The 14,583-nt window shown below is 49.9% G+C and overlaps 1 protein-coding gene across 14 annotated transcripts in view; it reads left to right on the forward strand.

Annotated features, from left to right (window-relative positions):
- ARHGEF9 (Cdc42 guanine nucleotide exchange factor 9) overlaps nucleotides 1-14,583 on the forward strand; it is a 187,361-nt gene that overhangs the window by 147,856 nt on the left and 24,922 nt on the right. For all 14 annotated transcript variants that reach the window (XM_064670187.1, XM_064670190.1, XM_064670188.1 and 11 more), the window contains one exon: nucleotides 5,001-5,132. In XM_064670187.1, coding sequence (XP_064526257.1) covers nucleotides 5,001-5,132 — 132 coding nt within the window. The remainder of the gene's footprint in view (nucleotides 1-5,000; nucleotides 5,133-14,583) is intronic.

A 14,583-nucleotide genomic window follows, 5' to 3' on the forward strand; every position in this document is an offset into this window, starting at 1 on the left:
GCTATAAATTAGAAATAATCCCAATCACTTTGAAATGTGTTCCTGTAAAATTTGTGGGAATGTGGGCTTGACCGAAAAGCCCAGCTTGGTCTGTTGCCACGTATGACTCACTGCTTTATTTTGTAGCCTGAATTTCCAGGATATAAACAGACCCAGAGAGGTGCTGCCCCTGCCTACACCAGTCCTGCCGTGCCTTTTGTGCTTTGAGCTGTTAATGGTGCAGAATGTGGGGTTTCCACCACCTCCTGCCAAGCCCTTTTGCTGCCTGAGAGCTCTCGGTGTTATGAAGTGTTTCCTGATGCTCAGCCTCTGTTTCCCTGCACTCAGCATCATCCCCTTGTTCGTAGTTAAATACCCTCAGATCAAAACAGTGACATTTAAAGGCAGTGAGGCAAAACAGCACACAAGGTGGTGGAGCAGGTTCAGAGCAGACTTCAAATAGGGCCAATCCTGGGTAGCCTTTCCTGCTCGGTCCTTTCTGCTGCTCCTGCCCTCTGAGAGCTGCACATCTCCCAGTTTAGTGGGCTATAGGTGGAGAGATACACACACAGCAATGTCAGAAAGACATTTCCACAAAGCCCGTCATCATGTCCAAGTCCTTGCCAGTCCCAGTTTAGGCAGGGCTGTATTTACACCACGAAGCTGAGGCAATGGTACATCCCTGCCTTGTTTCCTCTCTTCTCCTGTGCCGTGGCAGGAGCATGTTCACCTCTCTCCTGCCCTCTCTGTGGATCCTATGAGCCTGTGGAGCCGTGGAGACCCGTGTGCCACTGTGCCCAGCTCCCTCTGGCTCTGCTGCTGGGCAGGATTTGCCATTTCCATTGGCATAAGCCCCGTGCCCACCACAGCCTCAGGGGCCACTGCACCCTCACAGAGTGCATTGTGTGGATAATGTGGAGGTGGAAAACAGGTCTGTGCTTCAGCACACCTCAGAATTGCTCCTTTTCATGCCTTTTGAACAGCTCTTGAACCACATCAAAACAAAATGAAGCAGCAATCCTGCAGCAGTCCCTGCCCTCATGGCAGCTTGCAGCAACCCTTTCCTCCCTTTCAGCCCAGGTTTCTCTCAGAATAGGGATATGATGTGGCTCCCATTCCCTAGGAGGGAATCTGATGAATCTGTGGAGTCCCTGAGCCACTGGCAGGATGTTTGGCACAGGACAGAGCCTTGCTGATCAGCCTGGATTGGTTTTAACTTGCTATTTAAACAGATTACTTTATGCAGCTGTCTGGATATTTCTACCAAAGATTCCCATGGGTTGCCACTATGGCAGGTTTCAAGAGTGTTAAATTTACATGAAGGGAAAAATATATGTAATTGAGAGATATAATGAGCACTGTCCTTTTAAATGTCTTCCCATTCTTGTTATTTACGGGTCCTTTAAATCAAGAGTTGCTGCCCTTAATTATGTAATCCATAATTGTTGGCCTCAACCTAATATTATGTTAGTGAAACCAAGAGTGACATGAAAGAAAGCTGCATGTAACCAATGTGCTGCTTGGCAAGCAGGGACAGCCTGATGAGAAATCCTCCTGGGAGAAAAATCATGTCAGGGACTGAAATACAGCCTTCTTTTTTCTTCTTCTTCTTGCCCCCCCCCTCAACAGAAGGTATCAAAACTGAGCCTGTTGAAAAGGACAACATCTCCCTCATGTTCCTTTTCTGATCTCTGTGTAGCCCCAGGTGCTAATCAGCCTGTCAGTCTCTAATTGCAGAACAGCAGTGTCAGGCAGGAGAGAGCCCTGCTAACTGCCTGGGAGCTGGGCAAGGGCACAGAATCTCCTCACCGTGCCCAGCAGTGGCAGCAAAAGGGCTATGTCAGGGTGGGCTTGGGCACTGGGGGGTGGGTCTGGTGGGCTCCTGAGCATTCCTGAGCATTCCCAAGCCCAGGGAAGTGTCTGCTCAGGGCTGGCTTGTGAGAGGTGGAACAGCTCACAGTGCCCTGCCCATCCTCGCTGTGTGGGTGCTCCCAACATCCTTTATTCCATGGCACTGTTCCAACCCTTCTGGTCCCTGCTAGTTGCTCCTTGCAGAGCGTGGTGGTCACTCCAGCACAACTGGGGAGCTGGGGATCCACGTCTTTCCGACGCAGCAGCAGCAGAGCTGACCCTGTGCTGTCACAGTCAGGAGTAGCCCTGGGACTGTGTGTGTCACTGCAGGCTCGAGGGAGCATGAAACACTCATCCAACCCAGATCTGGGTGACCTTCTGCTCCCATTACTGCTCACAAAGGAGCTCTGCTGTGACTGCACGGAGAAGAGAGGAGTCAGCTTTCTGTCGGCTGCCCTTTGGATGCAGCAGGATGTGCAGGGAGGATGTGTCAGGATGTGCACTGAAAACCCTTGGTGCAGCTGGGGAGGGCTGAGGGTTTTGTTAGAGGCTTATGGGACATAACTCAGGTTGGACAAGGCCTCAGGAAGTCAGCCACTCTCCTCTTGACCATTCTGCTGCTGTGCTCAGCTGAAGTCAGTAGAAATCTGCCTGTTCAGTGGAACTAAAAGTTCAGCCTCTTCCTTTTTTAGCAGGGTTTCTCTTAATTTACATAAGGATATAGATGATCCAGCTTCTCTAGGAGTTGGAAGAAAATTGAAAAGAAAAAGGAAATTTTTTCCTAGTTCAGTACCGGATTGGAGGGATCCAGGGCTGGGACTGGGAGAGGCATTTGGGAAAGCCTGCCTGGAGTCAGGCCCATGGATGAAGGTGTGCTGGGGGAGCCACAGTGGCAGTGGAGCTGAAAAACCAACATGTCCCTTCTTGCTCCCATCCTGCAACTGACACCTGAGCCCCCAGAAGGGACACCCCCCCTGAAGGGGACAGTTGGTGCTGTACTGAGGTGTAGAACTGTCAGGAAAAGAACTGTCAGGAAAAGAACAGCCTTTCAAGGTTCAGTGGTTCTGCTGGGAGGCTCTGGCTGGTGAATTGGCACAGCAGCCAGGGCTGGAGGAGCAGGCAGGGCTCTGGACATGCAGCTCGTGGCCAGCCATGTGCTAGTCCCAAAGTATTTGCAATATGTATTTTCCAATTTGCTAACCCAGCATGGGAAATCAGCTATTTCTAGCCTATAGACTGTATATATAAATTGTTTTCCCAACATAAGAAATGGTATACAAATCCCATCATTTCAGATCCGAATGTTTTGGGGTTATGTAGCTTGCAGGGACTACCCAGTTTGGATTCAGCTAGTCAAGTAGAAGTGCTTACAGAGTCCTCTGTGTGTCCTCAGGCTTCAGATGCTACCACAGGAGTAAAAGACAAAACTGGCTTTCTATTTTTAGCAGCCAGCCTCTCCTAAGCTCGCCCCCTCTCCTAAAGCTCCCATCCATAGGCTTGTGGGAATCTTCTTCATAGAAGCTCCTGTTTAGCCAGGAAAGCCCATAATTTCTGGAGCCAGTGTGTATTCTTCAGAGGCTTCTTGTTCGAGGGCTTGTGCCCACCTGAGCTGTGGCAACAGCACACAGGTCCCTGGGTTCTGGGCAGGAGATGTCACCACCCTGCTGAGACACCATGTGATGCACATGTGATGTGATGCACAGCCCATCCCTCCGGGGAGTGACCCTCTGTGTCCCTGGGAAGTTAACCCTCGTTAACCCTTGGGATACCACAGCCAGAGAAGTGAGACTGAGAGGAGGATAAACCCCTGCCTAGTCTGTGCTGCAGGATGGTGATGCAGTGACTTAATGAAGTTGCTGTTGTCACAGGGCCCAGGGACACAGGCGGTCGCTTCCAATCAATGCTGAGAGGTTAATTACACATTTACCTGAGCAGCAGTCTGAAATCCTCACCAAGAAAGGAGGAGTGGGGGTGACTCTTGGCTGCTTTGGCACCTGCAGCTGTGAGCAGCACCAGAAGCATGTGTCTATCTAGATCCCCCCCATAGCTGGCTGAACCTTTACAAGCTGTTTGCTGAGATTTTGGGATGGTCTTGTCCCAGAAATCGGTTCCAGTTTGGCGTCAAAGCCAGAACTGCAGTAGTTTAAGAGCCAAAAAGACAAAAAAAAAGCTCTTCTTTTACTTGCTCCTGAATTCTGCTCCTTACCTTTCAGCTGGAGTCATCCTGCTTCCTTCTGCGGTGTTCCACCGAGATGCCCATAAGGCAGGTGGTGGTGAATTCACCCATTTTTAATAAATAGATTTTAATTAACTTTTTAAAAAAGTCCAGCTCATTCCAATTAGTGGAGGGTGACTGCATTTGTTCTCTCAGAGAGTGGGAGAGAGAGCTCTGTGTTTTCAAGACCATCTGCTCATGAATCCTTAAAAAAAAACCAGAGAGGAAAACAAGCGTTAGCCGGAGGCAGGGAAGGGTGAGGGCACTCCAGCAGCCAGCCAGGGAGGCCTGGCCAGCTGGGAGGGCCCGAGGCTGCCAGAGGGGCTGGGGTGGTCCTGACAGGTTTTTGGAGATGGGGAGCTCTAATGAGCTATGGGAGAAAGGACTGTCATTGCCTGGGTGAGTGGGAAGAGAAGCAACACTCCAGAGGGGTGAGTTCTGGCAGCGTCATGGGTGGGGAACTGATAGCTCAGTGTTGATGGCTTTGAGATTTGAGATGGCTGGCCTGACATTTCAGGACCAAAAAGGCTTTGGGATGCTGTTTTAAAGGGGGAAGGTGCAGGGGATTGGTTACCCTGAATACGAAGTGGCTGTGCTGGGCAGCAGGAAAGGGCTTTGGTTGCCTGATGCCACCAGCACCTGCAGAGAGATTAGGGCCTGGGGGTACCTGGAGAGGGGAGTGGGTAAAGCATTTGGAGCAGCTCTTTCCCCGTTGCAATGTGAACTGCAGTGACTGTTCTTTGAGTGCCCACACTTACTTCATTTATTCTCCTTCCTTCAAAATTATTCCCTAACCCCAGTTTCTGGTCCAAAGTCAGATGGGGTGGCTTTGGGAGCTGCTGGAGGGCCAAAATCTTACTTAATGATTGCCTCTCCCCATCCTGCAAAGACAGACGTGTCCACTGCCCTGGCTGGGAGCAGTGGCTCACTCGGCCTCGTTCTCTCTGCCCTCCAGGGAGACGATATCTTGGATCGCAGCTCGGAGCTGATCTACACGGGGGAAATGTCCTGGATTTACCAGCCTTATGGACGGAACCAGCAGCGAGTTTTCTTTCTCTTTGATCACCAGATGGTTCTCTGCAAGAAGGTAAGGACATGGCTAAGGGCATGCTGCAGACAGGCTTGCCAGTCCAAAGTGGTTTTTAGGGCGAGGTGGCTCTTTGCTGCACATGCAGAAGAGGATGTGGATAGCACTGAGGAGGGGCAATCCACATGCTCAGAATACTGATTTGTGGGATAGTGAGCATACTGGGATAGAGGGATTTTTATGCTCATAGCAAATCCAGCCTCCACTTTTTCACTTAATGCCTTTTTCTCATGTGCCCCTTGTTTGGCTTGTTGCCTCACTTCTCCTTTTAGGTTTTGGCTGCAGCATATGATCTGGGATTAGATAGCCCTAGAATTCCTGCATGAACTGCAGAGCCTGGCACTTGGCTTGGGCTGACAGCTCAGTGGCTGCATTGAGACAATGATCAGCAGCTCAGTCTGTGCGGGGTGTCTGTGCTGGCACTTGGGCAGAGGCATTTTAAGCCTCATCCTGATGTCTCTGCTGTGCTGGGTTTTACAGGGCACGTCTCTGCCATGAAACCCATCAAGAAGGTAGGAAGGCAGTGCAGGATGCTGGTGTTGATGTGCTGAAGCGTTAATAGCAGCAGGTGAACTGTATTTCAGAGCAGCTCTATGCAGCAGCAGCAGCATCACAGCTGTGCTGCTGTATCCCACTAAGGTGATCCCAGCTCACTGCCATCCCAGCTGTGCTACGTGAAGGGACAGAGCACATCAGTCCCGTGTGTGACAGCCGGGATTCAGTGACATTCAGTGCAGCCACACAGAGAACTGTGCAGGGGGAGTCCCCATGTCTGGCTTCAGTGGGAAGTGCAGACAGGGAGCTGTGCTACTGTTACAGGCTCAGGGCTCAGGACAGACTGAGCCAGCCCCACTCCATGTGCCAGGGCCCTGGCACTGCAGGAAGCAGCGAGGGAGGAGGCGTGGGAGGCTCCTGACTCACCGCGGCATCACTGCCTGCTTGTAGCCTGTGCAGTGCAGTGGGTGGCACTTTCTTCTCCTGAGTCATGGTTGACTGAAATTTTGCCTTCTGGAATGCATGTGCTTGTTTTTCCCCTCCTCACTGCTGTGCCTTTTACTCCTGGCCTGGCTCTGTACAAAAATAACCACAGAGCAACAATAACCAGGTCCTACGGTCAGAGCTGGCATAATGAGTCTGGAGGTGCACAGCTGGTTTCAGTTTTAATCTTGACCTCCCACACTTTGATTGTGACCCGAATTGCCAATTCACAAGGCAGCATCCAGCTTGGCATCCAGACACTGGATCTGGTCCAGAGAGGTATCGAGCGTTCCTGTAACTCCGGGAAAACCATGGCTGGGATTTCCGTGGTCATCAGCATGAGTGGAGAGTGTTCAGCAATTCGCAGTGGGCTGTGGGAGCCTGGCAGGTTCCAGCAGTATGCAAGCAGCACTAGTGGGACACTGTCCTCCTCCTTTCTGCACACAGAAGGCCCTTTGAGGGACGTGGTGCTGCAGGAGGTGCTGCACAGGGAAACACCCAGCAGATTAGAACGTGGGGCCTGGGCCTTCCTGGAAGAGAGACTGTGCCAGGATCTGGCAGCCCTGCTGCCACCAGCCGAGGTCTTTGGGACAGTGTGTGTGCCCTGAGCTTTGGGGTGACAGGGCAGAGGGTGGGAACTCCTGTGGTGACCCCGATGTCATGGGCACGGAGCTCAGACCTCGCTGTAGGTTCTTCTTCTGCATCCCTTTTTTCCAGCAGCAAACTGCAGTTACTTTTCAGTGTTGGAGCAGGAGGGGAGATAAGGTTACAGCTGTACTCCCCCGTGATAATGCTTTCCTTGAACTTTATTGAGAATAATTGTCCACTATGGGTCCAGAGGAGTGTTAGCTCACATTTTGGGATCATGAATCCCATATAAAATAAATCTGAATGATTTGTAGCCTATGTTGCCTTCACCCTTGTGTCAGGCTTTGCTGCACAGATCCCAACAGGCAGGATGACCTCTGCTTTAGAGCCAGAGCACTGTGTCTTGGGGCTTTTTTAATGAGGCACCATTTACCTCATGGTGTGGGAAGTTGGAGCTTTGAAATTATCCTCTGAGGGATATGAAATATGACCCACATCCTCCAGAGCAGCTTTGGTACCACTTGTGATGGCACATCTCAGTGAATCTTCCTCTTCAGAAGATTTTCTGCATTTGTGTTTTTTTTCAGATATAATAAATCAGTAGGTATGATACATCCTTCATCATGACACAATCTATATGAGAATACTTTTTTTTAAATTATAGTGGTTGAATTTTATCTCTTTATCGGTCAAAAGAGATTTTTAATAGAAATAAGGAACTAAAACTAATTCCTTATTTAAATATGCCACAGATGCTTCAGTTTGATGAGGTTTGCTAGATATCCTGAGAGGCTCTAGAAGACAAGCACATATTTCAACAAGATCCCCCACTCCTCCAGATCTTTCTTGCAGTTACCTGCACATCATCCTCACCTTCACTACCTATGGTCTCCTTGGCAGATGTTTGCAGCTGCAACAGCTCTGTGCTCTTGCATCCCCTGGGAATGCACATGGATCCCATGGTTGCAAAGAGTGATTCATGAGTTCCTGATGGAACACAGTTCTGTATCCTAAGCTCTGTGACAGTTTTGGATGTTGGTATTCTCTGTCCTTCCCTTTGAACTCCATTGTCTCTGAACGTGGTTCCACAGTGGGCTCATAGTGCACAGGCTGGCACGTTCCTGCTCACGGTTTGTGCAGTGGAAGATGAGGAAATCTTACGTGGCAAACCTGGCTGGAATCAGCGTCCCTCCTGTAGGCCAGGGTGAGGTGTTGGTGTTTGCTGATATACCAGTAGTCCAGGAAGATGGAATATGAATTCCTGCACTATATGGAAGAGAGCCAGTGAAAGTCAGTTTTTCTTTTGCTGCAGAAATTTGGGCAGCATTCTGATCCCAGCCCTCCAGAGTGCTGGGTGTCAGTCCCAGGAGAACCCACTGTGACCCTCGCTGTGTTTGTACTGCTGCTGGTCCCCTGGGTGGCTGTACTGCTCTGTACTGCTGGATTGCTGCTGCACTCAAGCAGAGTGATAAAAAATTCTTTCTGTAACCAAGGTAACAACTCATTCTGTGCCCCTTATTTCAGGTGGGTGCTCTGTGCAAAGTGACGTGTCCCCCACCCTCATGGAAGTTTGGTTTTCTTCACAGCAGTTTTGCTGTCAGTGAACAGCAAAGATTGCTCTGGTTCAACCTCTTGGTGTCCTCTCTGTGGCTACATGGACAAGGCACAGTACACATTCTCAAAAACCATCTTGTTTGTACCATTCTCCTGCTGGCTTGGGTTTGGTCCATCGGCTCCAGCGGCAGCTGGCCCAGGAAGGTTTCATCTCCTGTTGTGTGCTACCAGAATTTACCGTGTTTCTTTTCCCACTGATCCATCCACTGTTGCCTGTGTCTAAGGGACATGGTCTGTTGGCTGTGGAGGTATTTCCAGCGTCCAGCTACTGCTTTCAGCAGCAGGTAACATATTTCCAAATAACCCCATCTGCTTTGCTCATACCCTGCTTTCCAGAGACTTTGCCATCCCTTTCTGCTGTTGTCTAAGAATGTTTCAAGGTTATGGAGCCTTTTTTTTGTTGGACACTTGGCCAAGACATTCTGTGAGGGAGGATAACTCTCATGTGATTCTTCCTGACATTGTCACCTGGTTGTTCCCTGCCTGATACACCTGCAAGCCCATCAGTAGTGCCAACTCAGCCCTCTGACAGCCAGGAGCTTGCTGATCAGCATTCACTGTGTTTATTGGTTGTTCCCAAATATTTCAAGCAAGGCTTCTGCCTGGCCTTTGGAAATCGTGGTTGTCCACAGATCCCTGCAGGTTGGGACCACGCCTTGTATCCCACTGCTCTCTGGTCTCATACAGGTGGGTGGATTGGGCTGAGAGCTGCCGGTGGGAGCAGCTCCTTGAACCTGAACGTCCTTGTTGTCTTCCCACTGGCTGTGTGTCCTAGGAGTTTTCCAAGGGCTTTTGCAGTGTGAGCTGATCCAAGGTTTGTCCTTTCAAAGCAGTTGGTGACAGTTTGTTTGGGTGTGAAGATCCAGGTATTGGTGTGGTCATTGACGTGACTGTGTTGAACTCTCTGTGTCAATGTGACTGTCATAAACTGGTCATTAATATAGTTCAGCTGTCAGGAGAGGAGTAGTGGCACTGGTGGGATCCAGTGGCCAAGCTCAGCCCCTTCCCTGGCTGCCTAAGATCTACTGCCTCAGGCAGAATTCCCAAACGCATTTCCATGAGCACCATGAGCATAGGTCTTCAGAGACCTGGGTTGTGAAGATGTGTAATTACCAAGGGCTGCATTCAACTGTGCTTGGTAGGTGTTATTTCCACCAGTGGGGGTATCTTTAGGTCTTTCTTCCAAGCAGGAAACCTGCACTAAGATTTCTAAGGGCTGCATGCAGCATGCACCGTGGCAGGCAGCTCTCACTGCCGGCAAACATCTTGCAAAGCAACTTGTGTGGGATAATTTTAACAAAAGCTGTTTCTGAGCTTTACAGATAAATCTCTTTGGTTTAGATTTGGCCATCAGAGACAGCACTGGTCACTTCCTAACATCACCACTGGATTATTTCCTGGTGCCAGGAAGTGAGGAGTTTAATTACATGAAATGGCCGTGTCAGCTATTTCAGGCTTCAATAAACTGAATGCTGAAATACCAGTTTGTATGCCACAGTTCCTGATCCAGAGCCTCTGGGAGAGCTCAGGATTCAGGTTTTCTTTGCAAAACCAGGTAACTTTCAGCTGTTGGATTAATGTCAAAGTCTCCCAATGAATTTTCTGTCCGTGTCTCCTGAACCAGAGGGTGGGACATTGCCATGTGCCTGAGGACAAAGTGGTGGCTTCTCCGAAGAGACTGTTGATTGGATACCCTAATGCAGAGTTGCCTTTTGGGAAGGCAGAAGGGAATACACTGAGCAGGAAGCAAGCACTGGCCTCACTGTGCCTTGCCCTATGTGTATAATAGGAGAGGAATGCATATTCCAGCATGCTGACCATAATTACCAAGAAATGAAGGCAATCCTGGATGATGGCAGCATTAAAAGATGTTGCCTTAAAGGCACAGGGTCCACTTTCCTCATCACCCTGAAGTTGAGAGAGTTTGACACAGAGATGCTTTAGATTTGCAAATCATGGTACTTAACATCCAGGCCTGTGACACACAGCATTAATTATGATCACAGCCTGTTACGTTGGGGATGCTGGAGGCACTCAGCAGAGGAGGATCTTCCCTTATCTGTTCTGGGTGATAGTTTGGATTCCCCCAATGGGCTCCAGGGCGCTGTGGCATCGGACTGGGAATGACAGCATGAAGTGTGAAGGGTTAACTGAGTTTCTGCACCAAATTCCACTTTTCCTTCCTCAATAGCCAAGCAGTCCTTGATGGGGCTCTGTGATTGGTGTTTTCTGACAGTGCAGAAAGATCAGTGACTGCATGAAACACATTTAGTTTTCATTTGTGCTTTTTATGTGTCTCTTGTAATCAAGAGGCAACGCAGGCTCCAGCTTGTGGTTTATTGCTATTGCTGTCTTCCCTTAAGCTCCCTGAGCAAAGCAGGTTGGATGAGAAGCAAAATGAGACCAGTTTAATAGCAGTAGCCAGCCAGCCAGCCAGAAATAGCTGTGCTACAGGAGATGGAGTAAATAAAATAATCCTGTCAGCCTCCATTGCAGTTCAGGTTTCCAAGTGGTAAGATAAAAGAGACATTGCTGAGCCCTTTTAGTGTAAGAAGGTCTAGTTCCCATATCACTTCTGCTGGAATCACTGAAGTAATCTCTGCACCAAAACAACGGCCCTGCTTTTATTACAGGCTAACCAGGTCTCACAGGACCAGCCCAAAATCTTGTTTGCAAACACAGAGCAGCCCTGGGACAATTCTTATTACTCTGAAGTGGTTTTATGACCCACAAGGAGCACTCTTTGACTTCTGCAGCACCACCCATCCCTTCTCTTTTTCTCCCGGTAACACAGATCTCCCCAAAATGCCCTGTATTGGGTCAGGCCTGGGCCCAGCCTGCAGCAGAGTGGGCAAATGGGTCAGGCTCAGGAGAGCTGCTGAAACCAGCAGCTCAGGAGAGACTTGGTGCTGCCCTGGCAGGCAGGGCCTCCTGCTGCTGGACCTGGTGAGATTGCTGGTGATTCCTGGGGCTGTCCTGAGCAGGGCCAGGAGCTGGACCTCGATGATCCTGTCGGTCCCTTCCAACTCAAGATATTTTATGATTCTATGAGATAGGCATGGAGGTGACCAAAGAGAACACGCTGGCTTGGTCACAGCCCCAGAACAAAGTGTGAAATGAAGTTTTTAGAGACCAATGTTTCCACAGCCCCACTGCCAGACCCCTGTGCTCATGCCCAGATGATCAGTCAGTGCTGTCTGCAGGCAAGAGGTTTTTGTGGGTCCTTAGAGCATAGCAGGGAAGTTGGATCCTCCTGTCCAGCAGAGAGCTGGACATCCTCCTATTTCCAGCAGAGAGCTGGACATGAAGGCAAGTCCAGCAATTGATGGGATATAGTTTAAAATCAGTTATGAAACAGTCCTTCAGCTTTCAGACAGGTGTGCTCAGGGAAAGAAAACATTCCTTTTGACAGCCCAGAGCCCGAGTGCCCGGTGACCCTCGGGCAGGGCTGTGCAGGTGCCAGCCACGTGCCCTCACACGGCTTCACAGTCTGTGTTGCTTGGCTGGACAGGGATCAGGTGTCTCTCCTGTGGTCATACAGATTTGCAGGATGCTCTGCAATATACTCTGTGCCTAATTTTTCACTCCCATAATTGCAGTGGGTGTAAATTTGGTCCACAAACAAAACCTCCAGAGCTGAAAATCTACCCCTCTTCCTGCTGTGGCTTTTCATCAGCACAATTTGAAGCCCCTGAGAGCAAGTTGGAAAGACCAGAAGAGCCGAGTGATGTGGGTGCAGAAGGGTTTCCCATCTCTTCCTGCTATTAGTTCTTTGGAAAGGCACTCACCCTCACCCTGCAGCTTCGCAGCCAAAGTGATTGGGCTCAGGGTGGAACAAAGCATCAAAATGCCACTGATGTTCCACTAAATACATGGAACCAAAACAGCATTTCCACATAAATGCTTTCAGCTCCAATCCTCCCCCTCTCGGATCCCACACTGCAGCTCCATGGAGCTGGCGAGGATGAATCAAACGTCTCTTCCCAAACTCAGGAGACAGACAGTGCTGAATAATTTGGCAGGAGTCTGCCGACCTCCCCAGCTCAGCTGTCCTTGTGCAAGAGGAGTTATGTAAACTGAGAGAGGTTTAGGCTCCCCTGGGAGGCTCTTTGGCCCGTCCCAGGAGGTTTGTTGGGGGTGGTGTTGGGGAGGTGGTGTTACATCCCCCTGTTCCTAATACAGTCCATCCCTCACCACATTTCAGGCTGTGCTGTGCAGGCCCCATCTCCCTGCTCCTACAGGCTGGCTCAGTCCCAGCTGCTGTGTCTGACAAGCTGATACCAGGGCTCACAGCCTCTGGCCTCCAAACACTTAGCAGGGCTTAGATTTGTTTTCTGGTATCAAGAATATTTAGGACAAAACCATTCACAAGGGTTCATTGAGTCTTAGGTTCTCATTTGGACCGAGGAAGGGCCTGGTTGGATGATGCACTCACAGCTCTGGGCTGGTCGATGAGATCCATGTGTCACTGCCCCATCTCAAACTCAGCCCACAGGAGGGTTAAGGTACATGAACAAATGCTACAGAAAGCTGCCCCCTTGGTATTCATGAAAAGCAGGCTGGGCTGCTTTCATCAAAGGGTCTCTTTAAGGTAAATTAGATTTTAAAAATGTAGGCTCCAAATACTTTTTTAAAAAGCCAAAGGACGTTGAAAGCCCTTATGACTAAAGATACCCAAAGACATGGCGAAGTGGCAGTGTGCCATGCTCTCATTGCTTACGGCAGGCTGGGCAGAGTGAAGACAGAGAGCAAGCAGGCAGGAAAATCAGGACAAATTTCAAGAGTACATTAAAAAACCCTGCTCACTCCCTCTGCTCTACAGGCACTGCCCAGGCCAGCAAGAAATCATCAGAGAGGGGTCTGAGCCCCACACCTCAGTGCAAAAGGCAACTCAGCCTTTTCCAAACTTCTGCCTTTCCCAAATCGTGGGTTCGTGTTTGGGTGCAGTTATTATGGACCTTGGCTTAGTCTTTGCCCAATTTCAGCATCAACTGTTCACTGTTCATCAACTCTTCCAGTGTCAGCTGTTCACCAAGGGGTGGCACTTGGCTGTAGTGGCATCTCTCCAGCCTCATCCTCGGCTGCCCATTCTCCAGTGGTCTCTCTGCCTCGCTGGGCTCTGCCAGCTCTGATCCCCAATCGTGGATAAGGCTGAGCTGTTCTTACGTGGCTCTGAGCTGTTAGGGATCCACCATCAGAGGCTGCCAGTGTGTCTCTCACGAATTACTTACAGCTCCCTGTTGCTCTGTACAATAAGCAAATGTCATTATCCCCTGGTAGAGCTGGGGAAGGGCTGAGGGAGAAATGTCACTTCACCCCGAGGCCCCCAGCCAACCCCTGCCAGCCCTGGGGGCTGCACTCACACAGCCTGGCTGATCCCTGTGCTCAGAGCACATCACCCCTCCCCAGGTCAGTTTGAACCTCCTTTGCCATTGGAATATGCAGGGGTTTGGTAACCAGGAGGACCAATAACCTACATATGCAACGAGAACCTTGTCATGGATTATTCTGTGGTTGGCATCTCCTCGCCTGTCAGCTCATAAGAGGGATCTAATGACTCACGGCTGCAAATGGCTCTTCCTCCATTTGTGTTTCACAAATGATTTGTTTTACGCGTGAGAAGTCGAGTGTGACCCAGCACAGAATAAACCACAGCCCTTGAAAAAATGCACCATCCTAAAATCACAGCCCTTGCTTAAGGCCTCCCCATCCACCCTTGCACCAAGCAATTAATAGGAGGAATGGATGCTGCACGCGGAGCTCGTGGGAACGAGTGACTGGGACCAGGGCAGGGCCTCACCTGTGCCCTCTGACAGGGGGTAATTTCCTCCTTGTGTGCCCTGTGCTGCTTAAACCCTTGAATAGCTTTCAGTTCTGATGTCACATTGCACGAGTGACTGCAGGTTGCTCTCCTTGTGATGAATGTTCTTTCTCCTGCAGAGGTGTGACTCGTACGGGGTCTTGCACACCCACAGCATGCAAAGGCTGTGCCTGGCTCGGGCAGCTGTGGCAGAAAAATGTGATGGACTAAAGCTAGAGAGCAGGAGGAAGCAGTACTGAAGACAAGTAGAAGTCAATGCAATAGTAAGAGTCACTGAACACTCTGATTTACGGGTGCAGTCCTTTCTGCAGGTACCTATATCCACTTCAATAAGTGTGTAATTCATTGTGGAAGCCACATCCCAGATTCAGATCTCCAAGTTTTCCAGCAGAGCTCAGCCTTGGTTTCCTTCTGATGGTCACAAAGCAGATTTTTTTCTTCTGAAGTGAC

Source organism: Pseudopipra pipra, chromosome 13, assembly GCF_036250125.1.
Source record: "Pseudopipra pipra isolate bDixPip1 chromosome 13, bDixPip1.hap1, whole genome shotgun sequence".
NCBI classification, from domain to species: domain Eukaryota; kingdom Metazoa; phylum Chordata; class Aves; order Passeriformes; family Pipridae; genus Pseudopipra; species Pseudopipra pipra.